The 23,827-nt window shown below is 38.2% G+C and overlaps 1 protein-coding gene across 1 annotated transcript in view; it reads left to right on the top strand.

Annotated features, from left to right (window-relative positions):
* unc-13-4A (BAI1 associated protein 3) overlaps window positions 1-23,827 on the top strand; it is a 766,749-nt gene that overhangs the window by 538,127 nt on the left and 204,795 nt on the right. The window contains exons 5-6 of the mRNA XM_081750562.1: window positions 10,290-10,509; window positions 23,188-23,343. Coding sequence (XP_081606688.1) covers window positions 10,290-10,509; window positions 23,188-23,343 — 376 coding nt within the window. The remainder of the gene's footprint in view (window positions 1-10,289; window positions 10,510-23,187; window positions 23,344-23,827) is intronic.

Genomic DNA, 23,827 nt, shown 5'->3' on the forward strand with positions numbered 1-23,827 from the left:
CTTCTCTTCCAAAGGCCTACATTCTTATCCACAGTCGGAATTGAACAAAAGAAATGTGAATTTTCTTCGTCCAATTTAGACCTTCAAAGTCTTAGAATTTTCTATGTATAATTGCTAGAATTTACCCTTCTAAAGCAAGGTAGATGGCCAAGATTTTTTTCAACAAGACAGTACATAATTTTTAAACCTCAAAGTGTTACAAACATCGTTTGTTCATTTTTAGAGCATTGAAAATAAGAGAGAACTTTCTATCAGCACAGTAAGATTTCACCCGCAAATAACTCAACTTGTTCCGTAAAACTCTCACCACTACATACAACGATTTATTTGACGACATTTAGAACGAGAAACACAGACAGAGCAAGTGGAAGTTTTATAGCTTAGTTCTCGGTAATGTATCTGGCTAGACGAAGATTAAATTTACTTGCAACGTGCTGCTAGTGAAGTTGTTACATGTTTTCAAGTGCAAAGTGTACATATATATCCTTCTCTCTCTCTCTCTCTCTCTTGCACTGAAAATTTCCCGCACACAAGCAACAGCACAACCTGTTTTTAATCTCCGCAAACACTACATCTACAATGATGGGGCCCTAGACTTTGAGAGGAAAAGATGTCAACAGGAGAAAGTTACCACTCTCAAAACCAGAAATGGAGTAAAGGCAATATGTATATGTTCGCATAAAGGACTGTGTCACGACATTACTTGAGATATTGATTGCATACCCACTTCACAGTTATTTCGTTCTTAATTAACAGAACATTTTTTCCTTTTTATCAACTGAGAACAGTTTAAAATACAAAGCTTTAGATCAGTGATTTCCAAGTAGATGACGTCACAGTTTGCTACTTCTATCCTTAGCAAACCACACAGAAAGAACAAGGAGCAAATATCTAAACTGGGATTGATAAAATACAGTGTTGACAGGGCAACAAGAACATTGATGACGTAGTCAATGGATTCCGCGATAACACTACTTGTTGGTTCATATCTCTTTGTACACTGGCAACAATTGTTTTGTTTACTTCCCCTATTTTGTAATTTCCCCTATTTTGTAATTTGAAATAAATTGTTTTAGATTATGCATTCCTTCTTTGCTTCTCCTTTTTCCCGTAGTACAGGGTGTTCGAGAAAGAATGATAGAGTTTCGTCACGCTGCTGTGCAGAAATGATAGCATTCGGGTGGTTGAATGATAGACCGTTTTATTTGATAACTCAGTTTTTTTTGGGGGGGGGGGCGTGTAACGAACGGTTTGCAAAAAGAGCAGATAGCGCCGCGGCGTGATGAATTTCCAAACCGAGTGTAGAAGTGCCTATACTGAAACATCCAGGGACCATGGAATGGCAAGATTAAAACGATTGGTGTACTGTTGAGTTAACCATCAGTGGATTAAGTAGCAACTTCCCGTGGCGACTTTACTATAGTTTAATAAGAACATTTGGTTTAATAAGTGTGTTTGTAAATAAGAACAATGACAATCATGCAGTAAAAAATCTGTATGTGCGTCATCGCTGGTGGTTTTTATCAGACACATTCTGTGCCGTGCTAAAACCGATCATGTGAACAATCTAAAAGCAAGAATCCACGAGGCAATTAGCACTGATATGACAGCCTTGCTCGACAGGGTCTGCCGTGAAATCGATTATCGCTTATACACGTGTTTTCTGCAGTGAATGGCAAAACACACAGAAGCGGAGTTTGGGGGTGGCCAATGGGGCAACCGCCTCAGGTCCCGCGCTTACAGGGGCCACGCGTTCTAAGCATGGTTCGTCCAAGTAGTAGATACAAAAGCACGTCGCAACCCAATCGTTTCTCGGTACTCTATCCACCTTGCTAATGCTGATATTAAGTAGAATCTTCTTATCTCTTCCCAATTACTTTCAACACTATATATCGTCTACACTATATATCAAAAGATCCACCATATTTCAGGTAAAAATTTTCTTGCAGGCCTTATATCTAAAAAACTACATATAGTGTAGCCAAATCCAAACTATCAATTAACTCAGTATGATGTGCTTATTCCGTAAAAAGGGGGCGCGGTGGCTCAGTGGTAGAGCGTTCACCTCCGGTGCTTGGGGTCCCTGGTTCGATCCCAGCTCGCGCCGTGTGGACTTTCTGATGGACAAACACCGTGCTCGTGGGTTTTCTCGGGGTTCTCCCGTTTCCTTCCACTTTCTTCATTTCACCATTTCACTCATCTCTCATCATCACCCTCTCCTTTAGCCTAACTGGCATAACCATGGGACGTAAAACTCAAAGATTTCATTTCATTTCATATTCCATAAAAAAAACGCAAGCTCGACTTAGGGACCATTCAAAAATCTTGGGCTCTGATCCAAAAATAAAATTCAATATACTTTATTGAATGAAAAAACTTCTTGCACGCCTTATATCTCGAGAACTACATACAGTGTAGCCAAACTCAAACGTTAACTGGGCATGATATGCTTATTCTGTAGAAAATATGAAAACTCGAGGTAGGGGCCGTTCAAAACTTTTGTGGCCCCTGACCCAAAAATCAATTATTGGCCAAGATTGCAATCTTTTGATGCATTTTTTGGGATCATTTCCAAAATTCTTGTTCTTCTATCTTTTCCTTCACACTACTATTCATATTTCTTAGTCCATTTTCAATTTTAAATTCCATTTTCGATTTTCCCCCCTTTTTTCTTGATTGAGGCTAACTATATTTCACTTCCACCCCTAAGAAGACTGTGATCTGAGTCAATGCCTACTCTTGGTAGCGTCTTTACGTCCCATATACTATTCTTGAAACGTTGCTTGACACGATCATAATCGATCTGGTATTGTCTTTTATCTCCTGAACATTTCCATGTGTATAGCTTCGTTTTTTGTTTCTTAAACCCATAGCGCTTACCTCTGGTGCGTGAGTCACTGGTTCAATCCCCAACCAAGTAAGTTTGTTGTGGACAACATCGTCCTCGTGGATTTTCTCGGATACTTTCGTTTCCTCCCACATTCTCATTCTACCAATTCTTCGATCATTATTCACTTGTCTTAACCATCCGTCCCTTTGAGCTTAAAGGGCATAACGTGGGACGTTAAACTGAAATATTTATTTTTTCTTTTCTTAAACCACGTATTCATCACCACAATATCATGTTGCATACAAGAGTCGATAAGCATCTGACCCTGTTCGTTTCATTCTTCCTGACCCAATGATCTGACTCTCTGACTCTCTCACTACGCTGTAGAAGTTTCCCATTACTGTGGCATTGACTTTACATCTATCCTGCTGCTATATGTCAGTAATCTCGTCATATATTACTTCTACTGCATCGGATTGATGGTTGGTTGTTATGGTTTCGTATAACATAGTCGATAACGCTCTCGTCTTTCGTGTAAGCAGTCTCGGGTTCGATTCCTCGTGGGAAAACTTGGTCAAAAAAAGTATAAAAGATTTTTCAGAACAGACATCCTAAGTGAGTTTTTTCTGTGTTTTCCTCATTCTCACCAGGCAATGAATAGTACCTAAAATACAGGTCCCAGGCCGCTTCCTTCCTTCCTTCCTTTCCTCGGATAGTGTGATCACCGGGGGACGTCATGCGTCATGGCCATAGATGCCGAAAGCCCAGAAATCTTAATCTAACCTAATTCCTATCGTTAGTTGTTGGCATATACACTGCACTTAGCTTTAGAAACAACAGGTGGTTGCTGCAGCATCCCTTCCTCCTCTTCTCCATCTTAATGCCATCCAAATAGAATAGTATGTAAGTATCAGGACATACTTCACCTTTTTCTGACTATCGTACTTCTTTGAAATCCACTTATATTTACTTCACACTTATCCATTTACCCTTTTAAATGCTTAAGCTTAGCCGCACGTCGTAAATATTCGTACGTTCCTTCACGAGCGTCGCAATTTTGCTAGCCAATGGAAGTCCTTGCACATCCTATTGAAATCCAGATGTTTACTTGTTTCCAGGAAAATATATTTCCCATTGTATTCCCGTGGAACATTTCTGTATTTTTTGCTGGATAATCACAGGACCACCTTTAAACATCCAAATATTAGCCATTGACAGGCGCATCCCATTAAAATCCAGCTGAAAACCCGCTGGATATTTCCAGTAATATTAAAGCTTCTAGTGTGACAGGTATATCACATTGAAACCCAATAGAAATCTCGTGGATATTTCCATTATTGTTGAAGTTACTACAGTGACAACCACATCCCATTAAAATCCAACTAAGATCCCATCGATATTCCCATTATCCTCGAAGTTTCTACTGTAAGTTTGAATATCCGTGAAGAAGTATGGGACCTATGGAATCTGGAAAGTACGTTCCTTAAACACGTTATGATAGCTGGGTTGTTTCTTCGCTGTCCACTGTAAATGCCTTCAATTTGAGTCCATTTTGAGATATTTGAAAACCAGAATCGATAATTTCTAAATATAATCTATATCACATTCATGTTCAGGGCAAGCATGGACCGCTCCTCCATTTTCTTTACTGCATAACATGAAACATAGATACACGTACTTAATGACTTGTGAGTAGGAAATCAGTGGGATTTGATCATTCTCTTTGTGGTATTGTGGTAAACTACATTTAACAAATTTCATCAAACAAAATCTAATCTTTGTGGTACGAAATAGCTTTTTTTCTGTTTTATTTGTTTATTATTATTTCAATGAGCGGTTTCACTTCCGATTAAGAATTAGCGAACATAATTTGAAGCTCATTATGGTCAAAGAGAATACTAATATCTACACTAACGTTCGAATTAAGTTTTAAAATACTGTACAAAGTATAGTTTTCGTGTACATGGAATATGCTGGCAAGTAAATCATTTAAAAAAAAATCACTACTAGCGTTACCTAAATATTGCATTTTGATGCAAATTATTTACAGGGTGGTCCGTAATTATATGTATCATGTTACAAAGACTGTGGTAAAGAAAGTAGCAACATAACTTGAACATAAACACATTACTCTCATATCTTCCCTTACAAGAATTTAAATCTCTGTTCTCCATGACATGGTCCACGAATCCACTGTCAAAATCGATATATGCCTGAAGACGAAGATCAGCGTTTTCATAAACAGCCTGACAGATCCGTGCTGATATCCTGTGGAACTCTTCTGTGATAGTTTTCGGTAGTTCGCTCAAATTGCGTGTGTGATCTTGATACATTTTGTCCTTTAAAACACTCCATAAGAAAAGGTCAGGAGACCGAACTGGCCACTCCACAGACCTACGTCGACCGAGCCAGCACATAACGCGCACGCTGTTCCAGAGATAACCGTTCCGCCATCCTGTCTGACATGCACTAACGGTTCTGAGTCCAGTGATCGTTATTCCTTCTCTCAGGCTACACAATATTGCCATATCGAAACTTTTTTGTCCAGAATTATAAATACTATATTCGGTCAAACATCATATACATAATTATGTAGTTCAAACGTCCTCTGGAAATGAAGCTATATACGCCACACTTTCCAATTTGTATGGAATTCAAATAAGTAGTATGCTCTTCAACTTTAGAACTATATAAGCCACTTTTAGAGCACGTTACTATATAACTGCTACGTTACTATTGTTTTCTGTCGTTAAAAAATCGTTAGCTGTGTTAAACATCAAGAATTAGAGCAATTTTCGAATAGCGTCAACATGAAGTTGGCCCGCTAAAAGTTGTCAAACTTCGCCAAATTTGGTTTGCCGCTAGTGCTACTTTAGTACTGCTTTCTGCTGTAAAAATGTTCGTTAGTGATGGTCAACTTTAATAATAAGAGCAACTTACAAATGGCGTCAACGTGAAGTTGGTCCGCCACTTGTCGCTGAAATTCACCAAATTCAGTCCATCTGTAGTATAACGTCAGTGTTGTATTCTGCCGTACATTTTTTTCTTACTGTTGCTGAACTTCATGAATTACAGAAACTTCAAAATGAATTCGGCCATATTCACACAGCCTGTCACTTCTTGTCAAGTTACACCAAATTTGCTCCATCGTTAGTAATATGTTAGACCTGTTTTCTGCCACCGTTAATGGTACTTCGATACTGTTTTCTACTGGGAAAGAATTCGTTTGTGCTCCTAAACTTCAAGAATTAGAATTACTTCAAAATGATTTATGCAAACTTCACGTAGTCCACCGTTTGTCACCAAACCTCACCAAAGTTGGTTTGTCGTTAGTACTACTTTAATGCTGGTTTCTGCCGTAAAAAAAAATCATCAGTGCTGTTAAACTTCAAAATGGGATCCACAGTTTAAATTGACTCGTCACTTGTCGCCAAACTTCACCAAATTTGATGTCTTTAATGCTACGTTACTGCTAATAAAAATGTTTATGTTGAAAAAGAGCACTATGGATGAAAAATGCAGTGAAGTTTAGTGATAAGTGGCTGGATGTCAGAAATTTGCCCTACCTATTTTAAAATAATTGTAATTCATAAAGTTTAGGAGCACTAGCCAAAACTTTTATAGCAGAAATCAGCATTAACATAACACAAAATTTGGTGACGTTTGGCGACAAGTGGCAGGTCAACTTCACGCTTACGCCATTTTGAAATTATTTTCAATTTTGAAGTTCAGCAGCAATAACGAAACATTTTATTACAGAACACAGCACTAATGATGAAGCAAATTAGATTATGCTTGGCGACAAGTGGCAGAGGAATTTTGTAAAGATAGGAGTGGGTTAACTAGTATAATGATATGCATTACGTTCGGGTTCGCCAGATCTGAATAAATTTATATGCAAATTTCAGTTGCCTCAAAAGTCTATGCTCTGAATATATTTGTTCCAGAACATGATACTGATGCAATAGCGAGGTAGATCATGGGAAGCTGAAGTCAACACCACGGGACTCGAACTTAAGGTCTCCAAGTCTACTATTCAATACGATTTTCAAAAGATCGAAAAGGAATTTAAATTAATACCACTAATAATACAAATATCCCAGTGTCCTACTTTTTCCCCGTGACGGTGTAACTAGGGTGCTAAGAAAAAAGTAAGTATAAAGATAACAAGGATCTTATAAAATAGAGGATCTGCCCTTACAAAAAAAATCTTGAAGCCATACGTCATAGTTTTGCTACCCCTACTCTGCCCACTCCGCACAATAAGATCGCAATGTTTTGAGCCAATAATCATGGCGGAAACGAAAGTAGCCAATCAGACATGCCGACGCTCGGTTGATTTTGGCTTCATCGATTTAATAGGATGAAAATACTATGGGCAGATCCTCTATTTATAAAATCCTTGAAATATAATTAGAACTAAAACCAAAAAAAAAAAAAGCTTACATAATTCCTAGAGAGCAGTCACACGTTGCAAGGCTAAAAAAAAAAAAATACTCGCTAATGCAATTTTTATGGGACAAACTGTACTGACTACCACTTGAAGAAGTAAGTAAATTTTGGATAAAACTTTAGTTGCTGAATAATGTAATGGATCTTCAATTTAAAAATGATAGAAATTAGAGAACCCAGTCTTTCGCGCTAACCGTGTAGCCACGAGGATTTCTACAAGATAAATAGTAAAATCATAAAGATAAGGACAGTGGTAGTCAATATAATATCATGTTATACAAATACCCTTTTCCTACCAAGCGGAACTCGCATTCTTAGCGATTTTGTCTTGAGTACAATAGGCAGTGTTTGAGACAATGAAGTAAGCAGGTTGTGAAAATTGAGGAAAGTAATACCCCCAAGATTTCGCCAATAATATTACTCAAGAAACACAAAATATGTTCACTCTACAAACTCTTTGTTTAATACATACAACTGCGATTACAGAAGTATTTTGCTGTAATTCTCCCACTCAGTTTCAAACACTTATTTATCAATTCCATACCAGATTCTCCCAGTAGCTGAATGCTCCGGTTAAATTTCCAAGCTTCATCGGAGTTAACAAATGTATATTGATGGCATCACAGAGCATACTCATCTACTACAATGCCATAGGATAAATTGAAAAGAAAAAATGAAATGAAATCTTTGAGTTATTCCCGTTAGGCTAAAGGAAACGCTGATGATGAGTAATGAATGAAATGGTGGAATGAAGATAGTGGGAGGAAACGGGAGAACCCCGAGGAAACCCACGCATGGTGTCTGTCCACCAAAAAGTTCACTTGGCGGGGGCTGGGATCGAACCCGGGACCCCAAGCACCAGAGGTGAACGCTCTACCACTGAGCCACCGCGGCCCCAAATTGAAAGGAAACGAGATACGTGAACATTTACATTGAAGAAGCAAAATGGAAATAGTTTTTATTTCTATGTTGTTCTGCAAACGGGTTATTTATAAACCTGCAATTTGTTTGACTATCCTCTGATTTTCTAAGCTTCAGATTGCTATTGAATAAAACAATATATGTTGTCCAAAAATTCTTTAAAAATCAAGAGTAACCTACTACTCTGAAGCGCAGGGCACAGGGCGGTTACCTAGTTTGCCCTAAGTAAAGACCGCCTCTGATGTTAACTAACTATCTTCGATAGAGGAACATCCTTCAACTTACTTTAGAAACAGAGAGTTTGATAAACCTTTTAAAACTTTAATAGAAAAAGTTCCTTTCTCATCTGGCCCATAGTTACGAGTATCGGTGAACCCTCCTGAATCTTTAAATAGTTTGTTGAAAATGAAATCCTTCAGTTTGTCCCACGATTATGCCCGTTAGGCTAAGGGAGACAAGAGCTCCCTCGTGGCTAAGCGGTTAGCTTACGCGCCTTTGACGTGGGAGACCCGACGAGAGCTCATGTGGTTCGCTAAGGGAGACAACGCTAAGGGAGACAAATGATTAAGACAAGTGAATAATAGGGATGGCCACAAAGTACCGGTTCCGGCGGAACCGGTTCCGCGAAGAACCGGTTCTCGCAGATCCGGTTCCGGACCTGGATCCGAAAACCCGATTCCAGAACCGTATCTTAGGAACCGATTTCAGACCTGGATCCGAAAACCCGGTTCCAGAACCGGATCTTAGGAACCGGTTCCAGACCTGGATCCGAAAGCCCCCAAAGACCCGTAAAGGAGGCACAAAGTTCACCTTCAAAAAAAATGCAAAGAGGACCATGCGCTTGTGCCTTCCCCGCCTAGACCCGCTTGTGACCCCAGAAAAAAATTTTGGTCCACCAGTGGGTGTTTATCCAAATGAGTTGGCCAGTTTGCCTGTTTAGCCAATGATTTTGCCAGTTACTCAGTTTATTTAGCCAAATGAGACAAGCGGCCGCCGCCTGGGCGCCTGCCTGTCGCTTCCACCATTTCATCTAGCAATACTGTTCACAGCCTGCCAGTTGCTCGGGTTTAGCGTAGGAATGGTCATAAAGTTTCGGTTCCAACGGAACCGGTTCCACGAGGAACCGGTTCTTGGAGATCGGTTTTCAGAACTGGTTCCGGATCCAGTTCCAGACCTAGAGCCGAAGAACCGGTTCCAGACCTGGATCCTAAAAACCGGTTCCGGAACCGGATCTTCTAGAACCGGATCTGTTCAGACCCGAAAACCGGTTCCACGAGGAACCGGTTCTGGCCATCCCTAGTGAATAATAATGGAAATGAAGTGAAATGAGTATGTGGGAGGGAACAGGAATACCCCAAGAAAATCCACGGGCACGATGTTGTCCACCACAAACTTACTTAGCCGGACATCTAACCAGGGACTCCACGCACCAGACATAAGCCTCATTTTTTTTTTTTTTAATGAGTTCGCTGGCTTATCATCTACTGCTTCACTAAGTTTAGTAAATGACTTAATATACTGATTTGTCCTACTGTTCTATACTGATTTCTCCTATTGTATTTGGACCACCCTATGGAAAAATAGAGGTTGGCCTTTTTCGATATCAATCGTTGTTAACTTCAAGTTAAGTGTTACTAAATGTGGAAATTAGCATGTTACCACTAAACCACCGTGCTCCCCAATTGTTTGTTGAGACGTAAATATAAATGTAAAGTGAATTTAATTTAGCCCTCCCAAAAATGATCCCACCTCCCATGTCTTAGTGTTTTGATTAATGGATCTCCTTCTAACTTTTTAAATATCATAAAGTTGTCCTTTAATATATTTTTACTGAGTTTTAAAAGTATGTTGCTTGTGAAATAAAAATTTGTACATTAGTACCGCACATAAGACAGGAGAGTTTTATAAGAATTCTCCAAAATTTCCATTATACCCCAGATACATGCAAAAATATACTAAATTCCTAACAAAAAAACATAGTATTGTCTTTCCAGTATTTCAGGAGAAGCAAAAGACTGCAAACTATTGTAAACTGATTTTATGGATGAAATTTAACTCAAAACAATTTTCTCTCTTTCTGTTGCAGGGTTTAGTGATCCGTATTGTATGCTGGGTATTCAGCCTGGAAACGTGACTCCAGCGTCGCCACAACATCAAAAGGAAACGCCTCCCGGGTCACCTAGGAACCCGAGCAGAACGCCGTCTGACGGTGGCCCCGAGAACGAGGACAAAAGCCAATCTCCAAGAGGATTCGATTCGTCCCCAAAACACGAATCATCTCATGAAAAGCTCAAGAAACATCATAGGTAAAAATGTATTATGTTATATATGTTTTTTGTTTTGAGGTTCATGTCTTGTGGTTCTGCTCTTTAGGCTAAAGAAGACGGTGAAAAATGGATGCTGATAATAAAATTATTCATGATAGAACTGTACATAATACATACTCTGAGCGGGATTCGAACTCGCTACAGGCTGATAAGGATCACCATAGTAATGGCTTACACAACGTTGCAAGAATACATGATATAGCAGTTTAGAACAACGCGAAATTGCTCTAACGTTTATTATTATTATTATTATTATTATTATTATTATTATTATTATTATTATTATTATTATTATTATACACATTTACAAATTGCCAATTCAAATTTTTAAATAATATTCAAACGAAAGCAAAGCAGTAAACAGTATATATATATATATATATATATATATATATATATATATATATATATATATATATATATATATATATATATATATTTGGTCTAGGAATTAATTCGTGCGGGTGGACAAGAGATGGCGCAACGAACGGAGCGTCCCACAGTTGCGTGTATCCACACATGTGTTGCAAACCCCTGTCATCGCGTATCGTTCGTAGTATAGGGCAGTGGATTAAAGCGTCAACAACACCAGTTTGTAGTTAAGTGAACATGGCGCAATTTGTGCCTGATAAAGTGTTTTTACGGGGTGTCCTGCTGCATTACTTTAACATGCAGAAAAGTGCGACTGAAAGTCATCGTATTTTGGTGGAAGTGTATGGTGACCATGCTCTAGCTGAGCGAACGTGTCAGAAGTGGTTTGCACGGTTTAGAAGTGGTGATTTCGGCTTGGCAGACCAAGAGCGAGCTGGACAGCCAAAAAATTTCAAGACGAAGAATTGACAGCATTGCTCGAGCAGGATTCGTGTCAAACGCAGGAACAACTTGCAGCAGCATTAGGCGTTGATCAAACAACAGTCTCCAAACGCTTGAAAGCCATGGGAATGATTCAAAAGATGTCACATTGGGTTCCACATGAATTGAAAGACAGAGACGTTGAAAGACGAAAAACCATTTGCGAATTGCTGCTTCAACGACAGAGCAGAAAGGGGTTTCTGCATCGAATTATTACGGGTGATGAGAAGTGGATCCATTACGAGAACCCTAAACGAAAAAAGGCCTGGGTGAAACGAGGTGAACCAGGTCCATCACAACCAAAACGAGATATTCACTGTGCAAAGGTTATGCTGTGCATATGGTGGGATATGAAAGGTGTGGTGTACTATGAGCTGCTGCAACCGGGTGAAACTATGAATGGAGAACGTTATCGACGACAATTAATGCGTTTGAAGCAAGCTCTGGCCAGAACACGACCAGAATGGGAGAACAGACATGATAAACTTATTGTTCAACATGATAACGCTCGCCCACATGTCGCAAAACCGGTCAAAACCTATTTAGAAAATGTCGGATGGGAAGTTTTACCCCACCCACCGTATTCACCAGACGTTGCTCCTTCGGACTACTACTTGTTCGATTGTATGAACAACGATTTGATTGGACAGCGGTTTACTTCTTCAGAAGATATCGAAACATGGGTCTCTGACTGGATCGCTTCCAAGGATGAGGACTTCTTTCGCCATGGAATCCGTACATTGCCTGACAGATGGGCGAAAGTGGCGGCTAGCGGTGGACAATATTTTTCTTAAGGTATTTATGTATTTTGTGTTTGTACTACAGCTTCAATGTGTGCGTACCAACCGCACGAATTAATTCCTAGACCAAATATATATATATATATATATATATATATATATATATATATATATATATATATATATATATATATATATATATATATATAGGGTGTTTCAAAAATCTTTCGGTTTAACGTCCGACGTTTGTGCCCTTTAGGCTAAGGGAGACGATGATTAAAGCAAGTGAATAATGATGGAAGAATTATTGGAATTATAATGTGAGACGAAACGGAAGTACCCCGAGAAAACCTACAGACGCTATATTGCAAACCACAAACTTGCTTAGTCCGGGGATCGAACCAGGGACTCACACACCAGGGGTAAGCGCTCTACCACTAAGCCATGGTGCCCTCCTAAGGTGTTTCAAAACAACACCGACAAGGTTTAGGACGTGATTGCTGTCCCCAAGATAAGATTTTGAAAATACAGACTTATCTGGGCGTAGAAATGCTTTCGGCGCTAGAGCTCCTTTCTGGCTAAGCAGTTAGTGTACGCGCCTTTGGCGTGGGAAATCCGGGTTCGATTCCCGGCGGGAGCTCATGTGGTTCGGATTCCACGTTAATTAGTAGGTACACGTCTCATATAGCCTCGCTGTTGAACAGGACGTTTAACTCAAAATCAACTCAGCTTTCGGCTATATTACCAACCAAATATTTGTCGTACAAATGCAAAAAACAACCATAGCTTGAGAACAAACTGTCGGATCAAAGTCGAATAAAAGGAAACATGACCATTACTTTTAGTTCTAGATTCTATTAGTGCACAACTGGATGTGGTGCAGGGGCATTGCAAGGGAAACTCGCAAAGAAACTGAAGAATTTCTAAGGCATTTCATTAAAAGATGAAACGCAGTACTACAATATTTCAACGAACTAATATAACTGTTCAAGTTAGATTAGAACAGTATTAGAACTCTCAATGATATATATATACAGACTGTCCCATAATTCGTGTGTAAACTTTAATTTCCTAGTACTCAGCACTCGTAAAAGCTACAACTGTGAAATTTGCAGGCAATTTAGAGGAAGGTCAGAAGATTTGTCTGATAGCAAAACGAGATCACGGGTTTCATAGTCTGAGGAGTTATAGAGTCAAAGGTCAAAATGCGATTTTTTCCTTATGGGATTTCAATGTTAAATAGTAGTCTCAACAATGTGATAACGAAAAATTCGCGCAATCGTGACCCCGTGACCTCTACCAGGTCATCTGTGACCTTTGCGGAGAAAACTCCTTTTTCAATAACTTATTGTACCCGATTCATTCAGTTGAAGATAATGTTAAAAAACATATGCATAAAGGATATACCTAAGATCTGTTTTAGCAACTCGAAGAGGTCAGCAATATTAACAGAGGTTAAAGGTCACGTAGTTAAAATGTCATGTTTGATGTGTTAACAAGTAAGAAACTGTGACGTTGGAAATAATGATTCGAGCTACCATAGAACACATGCATAAAGATCCTTCCAAGGAGTGTGCATAGACAGAAAAAGGTCAACAATGTCATAAAAGGTCAAAGGTCATGTAGTTAAAATATCATTTTAATGTGTTAGCAAGTATGGAACTGCGCCGTTTAAAAACAATATTTGAGCTGCCATAGTGCACATGCTGAAAGGTCCTTCCAATGGATGTGTATAAGCCCAGCAAAAAGGTCAAAAATGTCATTAAAGGTCAAAGGTCACGCAGTTAAAATTTCATGTTTGATGTATTAGCAAGTATGAAACCGTGATGTTGGAAATAAGGATTTGAGCTTCCATAGAAAATATGCAGAAAAGTCCTTCCGATTAGTGTGTATTGGCATACGAAGAAGGTCAACAATGTGATAAAAGATCAAAGGTCACGCAGTTAAAATTTCATGTTTGATGTATTAGCAAGTATGAAACTGTGACTTTAGAAAGAATGATTGAGCTTCCATAGGACACATTCAGAAAGGTTCTTCCGAAATGTGCGTATGGGCATAGAAAAAGGTAAACAATGTCATAAAAGTTCAAAGATCACGCAGTTAAAACATCATAGTTGATGTGCTAGCTAGTATGAAATTGCGACGTTTGAAAAATGATTTGACCTGCCATAGAATACATGCAGAAAGATAGCCATAGAATACATGCATAAGAAAAGGTCGACAATGTCATAAATGTCAAAGCTCACGAAATATGAAGTTCATAGTTTGTACATTGGCAAGCATGAAAGGACAATGTTTGAAAACTAATTTAGTTGGTATAATATTTAAAACTAGGAATATTTTATTAGGAAAATGGGGTGGAAATCGTTCCGCTTTCAACATCTTATAGTACAACATTAATCCAACCACAGATGCCACTGAAAACATGCATTAAATAATTATTGAAGGTTTCGTTTCAACCAAAAATGAAACTCTGGATAGTCGTAAGGGGTCAAAGATCATGAAGGGTTCGTTTTTCGTATATTGGTGGTATGAAAATATGCGAAATGTTAAACTAAATTCTTATAATGTTTGAAAGTAAACTCTCGGCTCAGTTTTCTCGGCTCTCGGAAAACCTATTCTTTTCAAATAACAAGAATACGTAACTTTAGGAAGTCATTATTGTGTGCAGGAAATTCTAGGACATAGTAGGTGCACGATTTTCTTTCGTTTCCTAGATTAGAAAAAGCATATTATTTGGGTAGCATATTCCAATGAAAATATCACATGTAAATGCAAATCACTCAGGAGTTCTCAAAAAATCCTAAGTTCAGACTATATTACAACACTGTTTGTTGTTTCTTTGTATCCATATCAAATAGGATAATTCATTGAAAATAAACTGTTTCCAAAGAATGCATTGTGTCGAGGAATTTGGGGGGGGGGGGGGACAAAGATATCCCGTAATCTCATGAAAAATAAATATGGCAGCCTTAATATTGATTTGATGCTTACCCAGGAAATTGAGAAGAAAATAAGAGTAACTCCACTGGAAATAAATTGCTTCCCCATATAAGAAGGGACGCACTCTTATCGTTTATTTATACTTTTCGTGATTGAAGCATAAACGCGTGTGTTTATGTTTTGGGCTCACGTCAAGTAATCAGTCTGTTTCGTTCACAAGGGTGGTTTAGTTTACTCGAATGATAATCTAGTTGGAAAGAGACAGTGTGGCGATACAGTATGGAGTTGAGCTTAATATTAAATGAGTTAGTAAATCTTTTGTTTCTTGTATTGTGTAAGAAAATAAAAATTCTTGTATTTCTTATTTTCCTTATACCTATAGTCCTACGTTTTTGGAAGTATGCGTATGCAATTGTGTAAGTCACAATGGATACTCTAACAAAGGAACAACGTGCCGATTTGCTTGAGTGTTACGTTCTTAGTAGGAAGTCGGTTACAAAAACGCTGAGAAAGACGCTTTCACACTGGGATGTGAAAGTAATCAATATCCAAATTCTTCGTCTTTACAAGCAGTTTCAAAATAACTGTTTTAGAAAGGAGCATCTTTCTCAGAAACAACGAAAGGCAGGACCGCTTGTAAGGAACTCTTCCGAGGACACTATACGCAAAGTGGTTCGTTCTGTGCTTAGTTCACAGAGAAAATCAATCCGTCGCCGGAGTGTCGCACTCAACGTCGAAACAAGTTCGCTGTGTAGGATATTGCGTTTACTTGAAGTTAAGGCGTACAGGATGAAGATTGTACATAAATTGTAAGATGATGATTTACATGCGAGAATTTTATTTTGTAACTGGTTGATAGACAAATTAAATGAAAATCCCATGGTCTTATTTCAGATTTTAATGTCAGATGAAGCTGTTTTTTAATGGAACGGTGCCTTCGTCACACGCACGGTTCTGGGAACCCAGTCCATCGGCGGAAAGAATTGAACGCTGTGCAGATCAAAGGGGTATTATGGTATGGGTGGGACTAACAGCGACTGGTGTAATAGGGCCGTTTTTCTTCGAAGGAAACGTTAATCAAATTACATATCAAAATATGTTGCGAGAATTTCTTTTCCATGAACTTGATTAATTAAATCTTAATCCACACAATGATATGTGCTTTCAACAGGATGGTGCTCCAGCAAATCTTACTAGGGCGACATTACAAATTTTAAGAGGAAGGTTTGGAAACCATTTAATAAGTATGGGTTCTAATGTTGAGTGGCGAGCTAGAAGTCCTGATCTAAACCCATGTGACTTCTTTCTGTGAGTCTTTCTTAAGCAACAAGTTTATAAAACTCCTACAGCAACACTTAAAGAAATTCGAAAATCGATATAGCGTGCCGTTGAACAGATAACTCCGGACACTCTTGAAAATACCTTCACAAAGACCCTTGTTCACAGAGTGAACTTATGTTTAGCACATTACAGAGGCCACCTGAAATAAATTGCAATCTACTAAAAAGATTTATAGTCTGCAAGGACGTCAGTGTTTGTTAAGCAGGTAAGACAATATTTAAAATATGTCTGTGTATTAAATAGCTATTAATATGTTTCAATAAGAAAAGGACACTTCGAATGCAGTTTTGCAAAGACAAGTAATTAACAAACGGTGGAACTCATGGCATGCTCTATTTATTGTTTTAACCATCAAAGAGACAGATACCTACCATTCCCTGCAGTACCTAAATTACAAAATTATGCTTCTTCACCATATGACAATATTAACCTTTCTATTCTGATCATGTGCACCCCTAGGAAGAACTTTTCTGCATGTGTTCCATGGCAGCTTAAATCCTTATTTCCAACATCACACTTTCATACTTGCTAATACATCAAACATGAAATTTTAACTGCGTGACCTTTGACCTTTAATGACATTTTTGATCTTTTTCCTGGGCTCATACACATCCATTGGGAGGACCTTTCAGCATGTGCACTATGGCAGCTCAAATATTGTTTTTAAACGGCGCAGTTCCATACTTGCTAACACATTAAAATGATATTTTAACTACGTGACCTTTGACCTTTTATGACATTGTTGACCTTTTTCTATGTCTATGCACACTCCTTGGAAGGATCTTTATGCATGTGTTCTATGGTAGCTCAAATCATTATTTCCAACGCCACAGTTTCTTACTTGTTAACACATCAAACATGACATTTTAACTACGTGACCTTTAACCTCTGTTAATATTGCTGACCTCTTCGAGTTGCTAAAACAGATCTTAGGTATATCCTTTATGCATATGTTTTTTAACATCTTCAACTGAATGAATCGTGTACAATAAGTTGTTGAAAAAGGAGTTTTCTCCGCAAAGGTTACAGATGACCTGGTAGAGGTCACGGGGTCACGATTGCGCGAATTTTTCGTTATCACATTGTTGAGACTACTATTTAACATTGAAATCCCATAAGGAAGAAATCGCATTTTGACCTTTGAGTCTATAACTACTCAGACTATGAAACCCGTGATCTCGTTTTGCTATCAGACAAATCTTCTGACCTTCCTCTAAATTGCCTGCAAATTTCACAGTTGTAGCTTTTACGAGTGCTGAGTACTATGAAATTAAAGTTTACACACGAATTATGGGACAGTCTGTATATATATATATAAAATATCCCAAGAAGCTTTTTACGTTTTGTCTTAGTGCTAGCGATAAACAAACAATAGTTGCCATTTACAAAAGCTCATTCATATGTAATTGTTTGTTATACATAATTTTATTTTTATTTTCCCTTTGGCCTATACAAGGGCGCCGATCCTGGGGGGCCGAGGGGGACCGATCCCCCCCAAAAAACTCATGTGGGCCCCCTAATGTATTTATGAATATACAATATTTGGCATAATTTGAGTGCAATTTGTCTTAAAATATTCATATATATATATACAGGGTACGGCACGTAAAACCGGCCCGTAAAGTGAACTCATAAAATGAAATGTAATGTATTGAATATGATTAACTACAACACATAAATGAAATGTAATGTATTGAATATGACTACTCACCTTCACAGCAGCCTTCATAGCAGGTGCTGAAAGTGTCCTCCGCCCACTTCAACACACATGTGAGCACGATTGAGGAGATTCATATATACCCTTCTCCAGTGGCGTATTTAGGGGGGGGCTTCCGGGCTTAAGCCCCCCCCGAAATCTTACTTACTATAGTAAAGTATATGAAATATCTTGCAGAATTTTCACATTTTCAGGCAAAGCACCCCCTGAAAGTTAGCAAAGCCCTCCCCGAAACAAAATCGTAAATACGCCACTGCCCTTGTCAGTTCTTGTGTTGTAATGCTATTGGTGACATCCTGGATCCTGGTCTTGAGTTCTTCAATTGTGTGTGGATTTGTTTCGTATACTCTTCCCTTTAACAGTCCCCATAAGTAAAAGTCACACGTGGACAAGTCTGGTGACCGAGGAGGTTACAAGCCTTTGCTGATTGTCCTCTCTGGTGTAAACATCTCATGCACAAGGAACAATGATGCAGCTGGTGTGTGGCATGTTGCACCGTCCTGCTGAAAGTAACATAACTGACGCTCCTCTTCGGTCAAGTGTGTATAAAACTCCTCCAGGATTCCCATATACACGTCACTGTTCACTGTCGTCTCAAAGAATATGGGCTCAATAACGCGTGTGGCGGAAATGGCACACCAAACACCAATCTTCTCATCATGCAAGGGTACCTGGTGGATTGCGTGTGGATTTTCTGTCGACCAATATCGGTTGTTTTGGGAATTTACGTACCCAGACAGGTGGAACCACGCCTCGTCACTCATGATGATAATTAGTGGATCCAAGAAACCACTGGCAACATTGCTCAACAGCCATGAACAGAAATGCACCCTCTTCTGCAGGTCAGGCTCCTTCAGTTCTTGCACAACACTTATCCGGTACGGTTTTAACTTCAGTCCCCTTAAAACACGTCTGCAACTTCTCTCACTGGCATGAACCTGTTGACTCACTCTCCTGGTTGACTTTCGAGGACTTCTTGTCATTATCTCCTCCACCTGCATCTTTGGTAGTCTGTTCCTGGGAGCATTTTGAACCGATCCTGTACGCCGCCATTTTTCAATCAATTCCTGAATGGTGCTTTTTGCTGGCACAGAAGGTCCTGGAAATTTCTCCCGAAACAAATTCTTTGTTTTCACAAAAGATCCAGTGAGAATGAACCCTTCAACAATGGCAACACGCTCGGGTATCGAATACGGCATTATCACACACTGACACTCACCCGGCTTAACACAACGAGGCCTTTTTCTCAACTGGTTTCGACAAGTTTCACTGGCTGCAGCTGCACGTGACTGCTGCAGGTCACGTAAGTCGACCCGACCTCGACACGCCATCTCTTGGTAGGAAGGTAGATTATTTAAGTGTTGCCAAAAACACAATATACCAGAATATTACGACGGGCCGGTTTTACGTGCCGCACCTTGTACCTTCTGCATCTGAATGGGCCCCTTCAAATTTACAGAGAAATCGGTGCCCTTGGGCCTATACAAGTTAAGTTTTAAGTGTGAGGTATAAGAACAGTGTAATTTAGTGTAGAAGAGCATGTTCTTCAGAAACATTAAATGTAAGTAGCCTTATGTACGGTACTTACTGTATAACCACTGTATCGATAAAAGAGCATATCGTACAGTATATTTAAGCCTAAATATGATTTTCATGGTCATTTTCAAAAATCCGAACTAACTACCTGTGGTCCCAATTACTTCGAGTTTTGGACTTCCTAGAGTATATATAGGAAGTAAAATGAAACGAAATGTTTAACATCTCAGGGTTAGGCCTTTTAGGCTAATATATACTGATGATAAATAAAAGCTAATTATTGCGAAAGAGCTCATGTAATTAGAGTGAAGGAAAAATGGGAGATCTTAATAAAACTTACGGACACAATGTTGTTCATCATAAACAAACCTCACAAGCAAGTTGTGTAATGCTCTTAAATAGAAAGGTATTAACATAAGAGAGCGTCATAAACAAACTTTCCAGCTTTAAACTTGGAAGACAAACGTGAAATAAAAGTCGATTTGCGATAAATTTTTATTTTCTTCTAAAGATTTCTTTGCAGAAGATCTCAGAAGACATTAAAAATCTTGCATTACACCTGACATGTCTTCGCGGCACACCAATGTGTCGCGACACAGCAGTTGAGAAACGCTGGTTCATCCTATCTCTTGACAAATATTTGACGATAAGACAGATTATTTTAAGAATCGAAGATTATAGCTGTTACCGGACAAATTCGAAAAAAAGAACTTAAATTACAAAGCTACATAGATGCCTAAACACTACATAATTAGTTCATACATATGTAGAGCATAATCGCATGAGACACAATCTTTTATTTTTATAAAAAATTGCAAAAGTATCATTAACGTCATCACAAGCAAAAAATACTTTTAATTATGGTATATTCCACTCAAAAAAATTTTCAGGATTGTACTTACTGGAATACAAAAAACTCAAGAAAATTTTAGTCCTACTAAAAGTTTCAAACCAAGTCAATTTTTATTTTTAGAATGTCTTGTTTTTCAATGATTTTCAATGTAAAGAACAAAAGGAAGTTCATGAACATACACAGAAAAAACAGGAAAACCAATTGTTTTTCTTAAAACCATTTATGCTGGGAAAATAATTTGTTGTCTCCTCAATTAAACTTTTAAATCAGTATGTATCTTTAAACTTGGAATTGCGATCATTGCAAACTTTCATTTTGTTCATTTGTATTAATTTTTGTGACCAACGAATAGAGTACCATATATTTATTATCTAATGTCCTTTTCACACGAAGCCACTGAGTTGCACGACCCAGTTGCGCCACTGCTTCTGAAGCATTGCTTTAAATTGAAGTTTTCGTATGGGGCAACTTCAGTTACGTCTACTAAAACGTCGCCACTAGCGCAACTGTCTCAAGCAACTCTCAGTATCTGCCACTTGTGAAGAAACATTGTCTTAAATGGAAGCTTTTGTACGGGACAACTTCAGTTACCGCCACTACACCAGATTACAAGTTCTCTTTTGTCAAAAAAAAAAAAAAAAACATAAACTTGTTAGTTGGATTAACGATCAGAGACCAAAACTGCACAATTGTTTATCGCTTAAAATTTACCTTAATTTACACCATATACTCGAGTTTTCGACTGTCTTAAAACAACTATAGACTATTCCTTTATTTTGTGTTAAAATGCGGTATCATCCCTGTGATGAAGGCATAATATACCGGGGACAAATTGTTGCCTACTGCTTTATAATATTAACATCTTCCAAATTACCTTTATAATCCTGATATTTCTGTAACGTGAAGAGTGCCCGTGGGACCTAACAAGTCGTCTATTATGTTTTGTTCTTTGTATATTAATCATTCGATATCCAGCCATCCCTATTTGCCAAATGAAGCATTTCCAGCAGATCTATTATTATTACGTATTATTATTCAACCACTAAGGGAAAAAGTAAAGGAGAGAAATATGTTATTGACAAAACCAAACATATATCGATGATATTCCTCGTGACTAAGTGATTAGAGCTTCGCTGCCTATGCAGAAGGCTGAGTTTGATTCCCGGTGGTAGGTAGTATGGTTTGGAAAATGAAATGAAGTCTTTCAGTTTAACGTCCCACAATGCAATATATTCTAAGGGAGACAATGATCAAAGGAAATGAAAAATGATGGAAGAATCTGTGGAAAAAGAATATGAGAAAAAACGGAGTACCCCGAAAAAACCCACGGACACGATGATACAAAAACATACTTGGCCAAGGTTCGAACTAGGGACCCCACGCACTTGAGGTAATCGCTCCATCACTGAGCCACCGTGCCTCCCTCGACCTGATCCCAACGCTCTATCCTTGCAGAATGGACTTGGTAACTTAACGAAAATATTTTCACAATTAAAAGTTAAGTCTCGATTTAGTTATATTTTGATGGGCAACTGTATTCTGCTACGCAGAGAACAAATACATTTATTCGCGAGTCACCATTTGGCCATTACAGATTTACAAGTGGGGGGATCAAAACAGGAACCCCACGCACCAAAAGTAAGCACTCTACTGGTGAGCCATCGTGCTATCCGACTGTGGTTTGAATTAAACCCACGGATCTACGTCTAATATAACCTACAAGTATCTAGGTGCTATATATTCCTATATATTTCTTGTGACCTGACAACTCCGTCCCACTGCAGAAAAAAAATATGAGTGTGGAAAAATAAAAAAGCAGTAGAAAAAACATAAAAGGTGTCGATGTCTGCTAGCATTTTCGCGGATCTCAAGAGTTACAGATATCCTCTGATCTTATTGGCCGATACAGATGAGATATCAAGAATCATGATCTACATATTGCAAAAACTAAAGGTCAACTACTGTCGGCCCTCGTAGACCAGCATGCTAGCGCAACATGCTAGTCTAATAAAAATCGTTTTTGGCGTGGGTTCAAACTCTCCCCAAGGAATATTTTTTATTTTTTTTTTATTTTCATAAAACTTTTTTCATTAAAATAGGATTCAAAATAATACTTAAAAAGTGATTTACCGATTATTTTTTTAAAATTCTATAACAATTTTTTCATTAAAATAAGCTTGCAGTTTTACTATACGGATTCATAGTAAAAGTAATAATAATAATAATAATAATAATAATAATAATAATAATAATAATAATAATAATAGCAGTAGTAGTAGGAACGGGTTAAAAGCCCCACAGGGGTTGGTTAGGTTCGATTCTCTTGTCCAAATTTTACTGTACATTTTACATGACCAACTAGGGTAGCGAGCGAATACTGAAAGTCTTGGGATCGGCGTAAATGCTGTCTGCTATCAGTTGCTTGGTTTATATTTCCGTCAACTCGGTTGCGGAACTCAGTGGCTGCTTATGAAAAGAGCATAAGAGACAGTAAATTGAATTCCAGGATGTTAACCGTCTCGATGAAAAGAAAAATTTCTCGGGACAAAACGTAGAATTTCTGGTTAGTTGGAAACCTTACCCATATGGCTATTGTTCCACAATTATGTGCATGAACACAAATTCGTTACCATCTTTTATGTTTTTGCCTAATGTAATATTTTATTCTATTCCAGCTTTCGACTGAGTTTCAAACGGAAAGACCACAGCTATACTCGAGAGAGGCGAGAACACAGGGATAGTTTATCAGCTGCCGTTCCTGCAAAGTTTATCAGAGCCACGACTGTCAAACCGCACACACTCAACCCTAAATGGAACGAGAAATTTCGATTGTAAGTATTTGTAAATTCTATTTGCAGATCAATCTATGTTTGTCTTTCTTTATAATTCTTTAAATGCAACTCATGACTTCCTTCTCGATATCATAATCGTTGACAATCAAATCGTTGAGAGCGAATACAATCAAATCGTTGAGAGCCAAAATAGTATTATTTTTCCGTCTTTTTCATAGTTTGTAAATTATATTCAAGAATGAATGAAGTGCAGTGCAAAGTACTTTTAATAGCTTGTAGCATTTTGACACTGACAAATACAGACAGGAATATTCCAGATGGAAACTCTATCCACAGACCGTGTTTAAAATGACGTTTCTAAATTCCTTAACGTCCTACAATATGACGTCATTCACATTAACTGTACAATATGAATTTTTCCTTTGTAAAACTCCAGAAAGCGAGTTTCCAGTAGTAAGAATGGTAGCCATGGTTAGAAATCTAGTTATTGAAAAGTTTTCTTTTTTTAAAGAAATTATCTCCA

The sequence above is a fragment of the Thermobia domestica genome, chromosome 3, assembly GCF_964235325.1.
Source record: "Thermobia domestica chromosome 3, izTheDome1.hap1.1, whole genome shotgun sequence".
NCBI lineage: Eukaryota > Metazoa > Arthropoda > Insecta > Zygentoma > Lepismatidae > Thermobia > Thermobia domestica.